This window comes from Perca flavescens, chromosome 9, assembly GCF_004354835.1.
Source record: "Perca flavescens isolate YP-PL-M2 chromosome 9, PFLA_1.0, whole genome shotgun sequence".
Taxonomy (NCBI): domain Eukaryota; kingdom Metazoa; phylum Chordata; class Actinopteri; order Perciformes; family Percidae; genus Perca; species Perca flavescens.
Window position 1 is genome coordinate 4,116,342 of NC_041339.1, and position 10,288 is coordinate 4,126,629.

The 10,288-nt window shown below is 45.7% G+C and overlaps 1 protein-coding gene across 3 annotated transcripts in view; it reads right to left on the minus strand.

The window, feature by feature from the left end:
- plpp3 (phospholipid phosphatase 3) overlaps window positions 1-9,699 on the minus strand; it is a 33,620-nt gene extending 23,921 nt beyond the window's left edge. Inside the window, exons 1-2 of one of the 3 annotated variants that reach the window (XM_028586870.1) lie at window positions 9,333-9,697; window positions 9,002-9,218 (exon numbers count right to left, since the gene is read on the minus strand). In XM_028586870.1, coding sequence (XP_028442671.1) covers window positions 9,002-9,140 — 139 coding nt within the window. In that variant the 5' untranslated portion in view covers window positions 9,141-9,218; window positions 9,333-9,697. Of the gene's footprint in view, window positions 1-9,001 lie in introns of all 3 variants that reach the window. The other 2 variants (XM_028586871.1, XM_028586869.1) reach the window with 2 other exon arrangements.
- Between the last annotated feature and the right edge of the window lie 589 nt (window positions 9,700-10,288).

Sequence of the window (10,288 nt, forward strand, 5' to 3'; positions counted from 1 at the left end):
CACACACACACACACAAGTGCGTGGCACTATCTTTGCGGGGACCCGTTGACAATGCATTCCCTAGCCCCTTACCCTAACCTTAATATCACAACTAAATGCCTAACCTTAACCCTTACCCTCACCCTAACCATAACCTAATTCTATCCCCAATCCTAAAACCAAGTCTTGTTTTGGGTGTTTTGGGAGCATTTTGGCCCCACAAAGATGTCCGGACCCCACAAGTATACTGTATTCCCGGTTTTTGGACCCCACGAATATAGTTAAACAAGAACACACACACACAACTAAACATTGCCACACACACACACACACACCTAAACATTGCTGTGACCTCTGGGGGTTTTAAATACTATGGCCTGCCAAGCAGATGCCTTAGATGTCCATCCAACTCTACACAGTGTCACACAGTTCACTTTATATGCAGGTCACTGAAGCCACGAGTATGTGTGGCCTTCCAGACATTTGGGATTAGAGTGCAAAGGTTAGCTTAGGTTCATGACAGGTTCTGTAAGTAGCTTACGGGGCCAAGGGTCAAAGGTAAGGGATGTGACATAGATCTAGGAGTGTACTGTAGCGTACAGGAGCACGTGCCACTGTAACACTGCCTATTATATCTGTGAGAGTGTGTGCCTGCGTGTGTGTGTGGCTATGTGGGTGTTATGGTAAAGTGGATTACTGTGGTTCCACTAGCAACTTCGGCGAAGCCTTTCTCAAACATTTTTAAGTTGTTGACCACAAATGGCTTTAAAAATGCTTGCACAATCCAAATAAACAAACTGGGCTCTGTGAAAAACCACCCAGGCTTTATCTATACGCCTGATCGCTGTTTAGGGAAATATACTTTTAGAAAACACATGCATGAACATGCACACAGTTACACTGCTGCAGATGTTTGGCCCTAAATATCAGTTCTTTGTTTCCACAAGCTGCTGATGTGTCGCACACATGTACAAAGCTCACAAATACACAAACACACAAATACACAAACACACACACAGGAGTGGCTGAGGTCAGCAGAGCGGTGCGCAGAGTGAATCCCTGTCCTTTTTCAGCCTCTGTGTGAATACCGCAGCGACCGGGGGGCCGCTGGCTGAAGCATGTGCTTACTCAGAGAGATTTTTATTCACAGGAATAAATGCCCTTTTACACACAGGCGTCTGTTGGGACACTCTCTTGGGGACTTTTACCAGCAGGCACCTGCGAGGGCAGCCTCTGAATGCGGCTGCTGCTGCTGCTGGCTCCGTGTTGCTGTTGGCTTGTATGCACATTTGAAGAGATGTTGGATTCAACAATGTTTTGTAGGGAAATCAACTGTGGTCCACATTAGCGAGTAGAGGATATTTATAATGTGTTATAAAAAAATTAAAATTCTTTTTAAAAAAAAAAGATCTCATCAAGACCTTCCCAATGCTTGGCTGCACTGTCAGTTGAAAAAGGAGGATGGACACACAGCTGCTCCATTGAAGGGAAACTTGAGCAGAGCCCAGGGGCCAGATCAGGCTATCTGGCTGGTTGCTGGGTTGGCTAGCTGGGTGTTTCTCTGTTGTTGCCATAATGGCATTATTACCCCCTGGGACAAAAGCCTGGCTGCGGAGAAGGGGATCTGTGGAGTCTTCGAAAACCTGACGCCTCTGTCTGGATAACACTAATCTCCTAAACTTCACTCACTACATTCCTCCTTTTCTAGTGCTCCTTGCCCTCATCTGCTCCTTAAATACCCCGCTCACCTCCGCACACATCGTGGGCTGTGTGCATCTGAAGACAATTGGGTGTTAAATCGGAGCAACAGTGTGAACGCTCTTAGTATTTGCAGGGAGCCTCTTCTCTGTATGTAAACAGGACAGGGATCAGTGGCTGTGGCACAGATAAGGCCTGCGCCAGTAAAGATGCTGAGCTGATTACTGCGCAGCGCTGGCCACAGCTGAGCAGATAAGCACCACAGCTCACTGTCCGGTCAACAATACCGCTAGAAGCTAGAATACAGCGCCAGCCATAAACCACTGACAGACAATCAAGCGGCCTTGAGTGCCCAGCGAGGAGGGTCTCTCAGTCTCTCATCTCTACCTCATTCACTTTTTCCCCCTCCCTCCCTCCCTCCAATCCATCCTCCCTCTGTCTGCCACCGGCCTATTGGTCCTCGTTAGCGAAACAAAGAGCGCTGAGATGCATCAAAAGGGGTATTGTTCTCAGTGAAACAGTGAAATCTCCCAGACCCCCAACCCCCCCTCCCCGCCATCTCTGGATGCGCTCAGCATGTGCACACACACACACAAACACAGAGGATTGTAGCGGGCAATGTAGTAAGAGAAAGTGACAGACAGAGGGGCCTGTGTAACAGCAGGGAGGAGGCCCGGGCGAGGACAGTGGGGTGGAGCAGAGAGATGTAATGAGGCCTACAGCTCTCAGCCTGCTGGCTATGATGAAGCACCGCTGTGTAAGATCATGCTGCCTCTGCTCTCATTTACATTCCAACCTAGTAGCATTGTTGTTGTTGTTTTTTTTAAGCTGCTGATCCCATGGTAATAAGTAGAACTGCATGTAATTTAACCATCTAGGGTGGCCAAGTGCTGATTCACATGATCCTAGAAAGACAACTGTGTATGAGAGTGAGAAAACCTTGAGCAATGGACAACCAGGCGTCTCTGGATAAGCTCATTGTCTACGCCCAAAATTCCACAAAATATTCATTTGCAACACCCGCGGAAAAATCAAACACAAGCTTAAAGACATGCAGGAAGGATGGCTAACAAAGGTTTATGGTAGGGTACAGCCCAGTAATCCTGCTTTATCTAAATAAGCAGTTTGAGGGTGTTTACCTGCGAGGGGATATAATTGTAGATGAGAGTGTAGAGAGAGACAGGGGAGACAGACCCTTTACTACACCATTGTTGTCAAATTCTAAGCTACAAGCTGTTGTTCATCCATTGTCAAAGTTTAGTCTTTTATTGTGCAATTTAATTGTTTGCTAGGATGGGGACGTTGGGGAAGAGCGTTCAAAGAAAGAAATCAAAGAAATGAATGGGTCTGGTTTTGTGTACCAGCGCAGAGAGACACAGTCGCATCAGTCAACCTGAAGCCTTCGGCTTGCCCACGGGAACCTCACACATGCCACCCACACACACACACACACACACACACACACGCGCCACCCACACGCACACTGCAGATATAAGCGTGCACATACATAGACTCATTCTTTCACCCTGCGGGCCATAGAGTCCATCTAATGACAGCTCCGGGCGCTCCCTCTGCCTTATAAACCCCCCATGGGACACACATGCACACGCTCACACCCACACGGCTCTAATCGCAGCCCTGCGCAGACATAAACCCCAGGGTTTGTTATTTAACTCATGCACCAACAGAAACATGTCACAGTGACGGGCTGGAAATGTTACACACACACACACACACACACACACACACACACACACACACACACACACACACACACACACACACACACACACACACACACACACACACACAAGTCTGGCCGCAATACCACCACTACAAAAATATACGTCGTCAACACAAAAATGCACACTTAAAATGACTTACATTCTTTAAGGATAAGTAGCCCTATGGCCACGACTGTTGTCATGAACATCCCCTGATCTTTATCTACGTGATCCGATGATGGTCTTCTGCCAGAGGACCCTCCTTACCTTCTTAAGAGCCCTGACCTCGCCTCGTCCTGCAGCCATAACATGCACACACACGCTGCAACCCACCACTGGCCAACCCCTTAAAACCACAGATAACACAAAAGGCATACATACAGTGATGTAATCACACCTTAAATACCATATATCGACTATTGTCAGAACAGAATGTAACATATTTCTGTGTCCATTGAATGTCTGCATCAAGCCCTCGGCTGTGTGCAAGTGCAGGAAATGTCAAACAAAGAGCACTGTAGGCATTTGTTCCATATCAGTCTCTTTTCTGCGTGACCTTTGACAAACAGAAGAATAGCCCGACAAGGAGCATCAGCAGTTGGACACTATGTGCGAAAGTGGGAAAAATACCAACAACTTCAACGCATCTCTTCAATAGATACTCCTCACAGGCGTTTTGGGAGCTTGCGACAAGGGCAACTAGTGGATGGTGGTGTGAATCGCTTGTTTCATCACGATATGATATTAGATGGATTCATTGGTAGAGGTGTGACGAGATCTCATCCCACGATGAAAAATGTGACGAGACTTCTCATCGAGGTAAAAAAACGTATCGCGATATCGGTGCAGAGCAGCCGCCAGTAGACAAGAGTCTGACCTGGTTGGTCTTAATAATACATCTGGCTTTGAAGAAGAGCTTGGACCTTTAAATTGGCATAGAAGATCCCCTGTCCGTTCGCCAAAGTTGACTTGGAGTTCACTTTTGGAGTTGCAATTGTACAAAGCTGCTGGTAAAACCCAGCGTTAGAACGTTAGCAGGTAAGGCCACTCTCTCTCTGTGAATCAGAAAGCTAAACCTAACTTTACTTTTAATGATTTTAAACAAAGAGAAATAATCTCCTTCCTCTTAAAAGGTCATAAATCAATACAAGAGCAGCCTACCTCCTTGTTTACTGCTGCAATGATACGCTTGCTTACACTGTAACCTTGGTTCTCTGAGGAAAGACTATGTATTTTGGTTTTTTTTAAGATCATTTTTGGGGCATTTCAGGCCTTTATTTGCATAGGACAGCTTAGACTTGAAAGGGGAGACATGCAGCAAAGGGCCGCAGCTTGGAGTCCAACCCGCGGCCGCTGCGTCAAGGAGCGAACCTCCACAGTGAGCTAACCAGGCGCCCCCAGTCATATTTCTTAATTGAAGTTTTCTTTAAAATAGTGTTAAAATCTTGTCTCGTTCTCGTGAACCCAATCTCGTGTTTTTTGCGCGCTTAAGAAGAATAAGAATAAATTTTTTTATAAAAAAGTATAAATAAATGCCACATTGCATTTAACTGCGACGATATGAATCCATGCAGTTGGATCGTTTACCAAGCAATCAATTTATCGATCTATATCGATGGATCGTAACACCCCTACTACTAGAAAGTGATCCATTTTGTTTACAACCCCTAAATTGGTGATGCTGGACGTGGCAGACTTGGCGTGTTTTTCCCGCACTTCATTTCACCTCTCCTTCTCTCTTTGGGCCTCTAAATCTAGCCTTGTAGTCCAGAGCATTTCTCTTCTCAATCAGCTCCTGTCCCTGAACAGACAGACTCATGCAGATCTCTGGAGAATATCTGCCCTTAGATTAAGGTCTGCAGTTTTGGATTGGAGCCGGTGTTTGGGTTTGTGTGTGAGTGAAGGCCTCTCACTCGCTGTTTGATTAAAGTTTTTTACTGGACACGTCGCAAAAAAACTTGTCGTGCCTATAATGTTGTTGTCTGGCAGATAAGTTACTTTCTAGGCATACGCTAAACTAACCACATCTTATTGTGTTTAAGTATTTGGCTACCAAAGCTCGTTCATTGCCATTCCTCTCCATTAGTCAAAGCCAGTTAAGAAGAGGGAAGAGGGAGCAGAGAGGGAAGGAAGGGGGGAAAGAATGGAAATGGGCTGAGAGGCACAAAAAAAAAAATGGACAGGATTTCATTTCACAACCACACCTACCTCCGACCGACACTACCTTTCCGTTTCCCACCCTTTCCTGAGCACCACTATGCACATACACACACACACACTGTGCCCCCTGGTTCACTCACTCCCAAAATTGCACCAGATGTCACATCAAGAGCCAAGACACTGCAGCCAGATGAAGAATTTAAGAAATTCTGGAAAATATTTGTAGAGCGGCTCAGGACTGAAGTGGCTGAGGCCTGGAGAGGTAGAGGTTAAACCTCTCTCCAGCTTTAATGAGGGGCTGTGTGGCTGACTGCTGTAACGCTTTAGCAGCTAATGGAGAGGCAGGAGTTGGGCTAGAGCCATATAGGGTTAATGCCCAAGGGCCAGTTATGAAGCGGATTCCCCGGGGGCCAAAAGGTTCTGTTGCTAATTAACAATGTCCACGTCTGTCGCTTGTGGAAAATCACGTCACCAAACACCTGACTGTATCCCAGATCAGAACCGATAGCAAGAAATCTGAGAAGCTAATGGAAAAAAAAAGGCAATCTGATGCCTAATATATATGAGTGGCTGGTCACTATAGCAACACCCAGACAGATCTTGTGGAGCTTTTAAATTAGCTCACAGGACTGAAAGTCAACGGAGCCAGTCCTGGACAATCCATGTTTATATTCTGTAAAAATAAAAGCCCCCTGCAGCTCTAATTCTGAATGGCTTCCAAACCCAGACAGACACTAATGCATGCTCCCAAGCAAACACACAATGCATTATCTCCTTTGCATTGTGAAAAACTTAATCTGGGTTTAAGTAAGGCTACTTTTAGAGGTATGCTTTCTTGAAAGTTTTCACAATAAACATCCACTTTCAACTGGATGATAGCGGGCTATAGGACAGCGTGTAGCCATGTTCGGGAGCACATGCGAGACAGGGAAAAAGTTAAGAATGAAATTCAGTCTGCGATTTGTGTATTTATAGTGAGTGTATGGCGTTTGTGTGTGTGTGCTCCTTATGGCGTCGCTAAATCAACTCTGCTGCTCATGGAGAGTGGAACCCGAGCCAAAGTGAAATCAGCAGATGCTCCTTGGGCTCAGCTGCCAAAGCGGTATATTGTAACTCTGGTCTCAGCAGTTGAGTGCTGGGTGAGAGTGTGTGTGTGTGTGTGTGTGTGCATGCGTTTTTTCCATCACCATTCTGATCCTGCTGTTTTGTGCATCATGATTAGCAGAAGCAACAGAAGGAGGGGACCCCTTCTTTAGTTAGCACACGTGTGTTATAGATGGCTTCAGATGTCCTTTATGCAAACACAATCATTAGCCGTGCCTGAGGGGTGTGTGACTGTCGGGCAGATTACAAAAGTGTCACTTTAAAGTGTGTGTGCGTTTGTGTGTAGCAGCAGCAGCTGGCAGAGAGGAACTAATTAAAGGTAACGAGATATTTATGCATTAGCTGTATAGTGTACACTACTCTTTTCCGATGTGCACACAGAGAATTCTTCGGAGCACTCTACACACCCGCATTCCTCGTTCCTCATTCAGCTTCCCCTGATAACCCCCCCTTCTCCTTCTCTCTTTTAACCCCTCCACCCACTGTAACCCCCCCACCACCACCACCACCAAACCACTAAAGTGGGCCAACCAATCACCACTGAGCAGCCAGATTGTGTTTAGCATGACAAAGGAGAATCTGTGTGACCATTCATGTCGGTGTGCTTACATGCATTGTGTGTGTGTGTGTGTGTGTGGGGTGGTTCTTCTTACATGGCAGAGAGGAGCTTTTTTTTACCAGTGAAGGAAGTTGGTTTTTTCAGGAAATTCACTCCACATGCGCTCCACGCTCATCTACATTTATATGGGTGCAGATGAAACAGTGTATCTCTGTCTGAGGTTCTTTAATAGGCAAACCAATATAAACCCAATGGAAAACTTTGCATCTGTCAAACAGCTCTGCTTCTACTACCCAGCATTTAGGACAATGTGGAGTTAATCTGCACCATTTGTAACATCCTGGGTGATAAAATCCTGCTCCTGTGTGGCGGCGATGTCTCATATTTTGTTACTACCACTGGTGATGCTTTAGTTTCTCCACATAAAGCGGATGGTGGGGCTCCCACCTGCTCCTCTAATGCCTGGTCAGCCACGCGTCCTGCCTCTCCATCGTTCTCTCCGTTAGATTGGAGAGGCATTCCCCTGCCACAACACATGCTTAAGCAATTATTCCATGCAGTCCGCTGGTCAGAAAGGGAGAAAGAGGGCTAGATAGAGAGCCAGAGAGTGAGAGAGAGAGAGAGAGAAAGTAATTTGAAGTGGAGTGATCAGGGGCAGCTGGCCAGGGATTTGCAGGGTTCTGGGAGAGAATGTGTAGAAGTAAAGCGCAACTCCCATAATCCTTTTCTAAAAGAGAGAAAGGGGAGACGGAGGGATTGAAAACAAAGAGAAGAGAAAGGGGGGCCACTGGAGCTAGAAACTAAAAAAGGACTGGGCTACAGTGACAACAGCCAAAAAACAAACCAGCTATCAAAGCAACACACATAAACGCTGCACTCGGAATCTGGACCGGGACGCTAGCGGAATAACAAGTTAGGACTCACACACACAAACTCTACTTCACAAACTAGTAGCATGTTGGAGCAAATGAGAGCAGTAAAGTCCACGGTGACACTTTGATCAGCTAAGGATCAATAATTACACTTTGAGAAAACATCTCTATGTAGCCTACAGACAGCTCTGGCTGGGATGGCACCTCTGGAGGTTTTAGGGTCAGGTGAACAGGGTTAGGAGGGCACAGGAGGGGGTGTCACTGGCTATTTAAAAACAAAAAGGGCAGGTTACAACACTTCAAAACATTTAGGCCCTCAGGCATGTTGGCAGGCAACCGGAGCATCAATTGATCAGGTCCCCAGTGATGCTCTGTGGACTTTGTAAAAAATGATCAATACATTATGTAAAGACAACATTTTCAATCTTGCTGTCTCAGGCTGAGAGCAGCCATACACACGTGTGTCAGTCAATCAGCATATATAGATACTATACATTCATGATTGTGCCATTATTGTTTCATTGTGAGATTGCACAGTATAAAGTGTGTATGTATGACAATCCGAAAGCCTGAAATGTTGAGTATTGTCAGTGTTTAGTGCTTAGCGCTTCCCCCCCGGCATGGGGTGGTGTGTTGGGACTGGACGATAAGGGGGATGTTGCAGATTAAAAGTTGTCTTGTGGAGACAGATAGCAGGCAATACTTTTAAAACGATGAGGCTTTTACTGCCAACAATCAGAAAGCGCGGGCCCTGTTTATTCAATTATTATTTCTTTTATTGTTGATTTGTGTGTGGATCCAGAGTTTAAAGTAGCCTATGTGGGCTAATGACTGACTCTTGACCAACAAAGTAAACAATCAAATTCAAATTATAATACAGGCTAAAACGCATTCATAGACTTACCAAGTAGAAGGCAGAAGATGTCGAGCGCTATCAGCAGCTTCTTCTTACTGTTGTCAACACCATTGTTGTTATTTAACGTAGAGCTTCCTCCGTTCCTTGTCTCTTGTGCCATTGCTTTCTCATACACGTACTTTTGCATTTGAGAAGTCCCCCCCGATTCGGCTCAAAAATCCCACACCACGCGGTAGGTGAAGAAAGTCTGTCAGGTTCTCAAGTCCTTTTAAAAAAAAAATATATATATATCAAAATATTGTCATGCAACGAGAAACAAACTTCCCAACTCGGAGGTGTCGTAAAGTTTCAGATCTGCTGATGTTGTCTCGTGGTTCACCTTTATATATATATAGATTTTGTTTGAAATAGTAGGCTGTTGAGTATTATCTGGTGAACGGACCCGCGCCACGGACTCAAGAAAGAAAAAGTTGCCTCCGCTCGAAATGAATGGAAAGCCCGCTCCCCTTTTTATCGCTCTTGGTTCAAAGACTTGGAGTGAGTGAGAATTGCGCTGCGCATCGACAGCCCTCTCTTGTTATATCAATCCTTCTTCTCCTCCTCCTCCCCCTGCTCTCTTCAAGTTCCCCCGGCAGCTTCAAGGCTCAGCCCTCTTCCCTCTCTGCTAGCGGCGGGTAATCACCTCCATCCCTGCGTGGAAAACTTTCTCCGACTGGTGGCGAGGAGCGGGGGGCAGAGAGCAGCGCCCCCCGTGGTTCCGCGTGGTACAACGAGCGCACTAGAGTCATAATTTGTTAGGAGCGTTTTCAGAGCGGTTATGCTGTTGGAGATGGGAATATTGGGTCTCTTTTTTAATCCTAAAAGAAGAATTAAAGCAAATATTTTACTAAACAATAAATATTTTAACAATATGTTTCCTCTGTTCTTTTTAAAAGATGTATGTTAAAACTCTGCTGCACATTGTGCCCATGTAATATTACAAGTAAAGAAGTCCTAAACAAAACATGCATATTCTGAGAGTCCCCATTCAAAGAATATGTGGACGTTAAGAATCCATAAGTTTTATTGCCATTATTCACTTTTTTGGGGAAATGTGTAATGGGGACTTGGACAGGAAAATAACTTTTTTATTGTATTTAATCTAAATGTTGGTGACAGTAGCTCAGTCCGTAGGGACTTGGCTGGGGAACCGGAGGGTTGCGGTTCAAGTCCTGTGCGGACCAAGTACGGAGCGTGGACTGGTAGCTGGAGAGGTGCACCAGTTCACCTTCTGGGCACTGCCATGGTGCCCGAGAGCAAGGCACCGAACCCCCAACTGCTCAAGGCGCCTTTAAT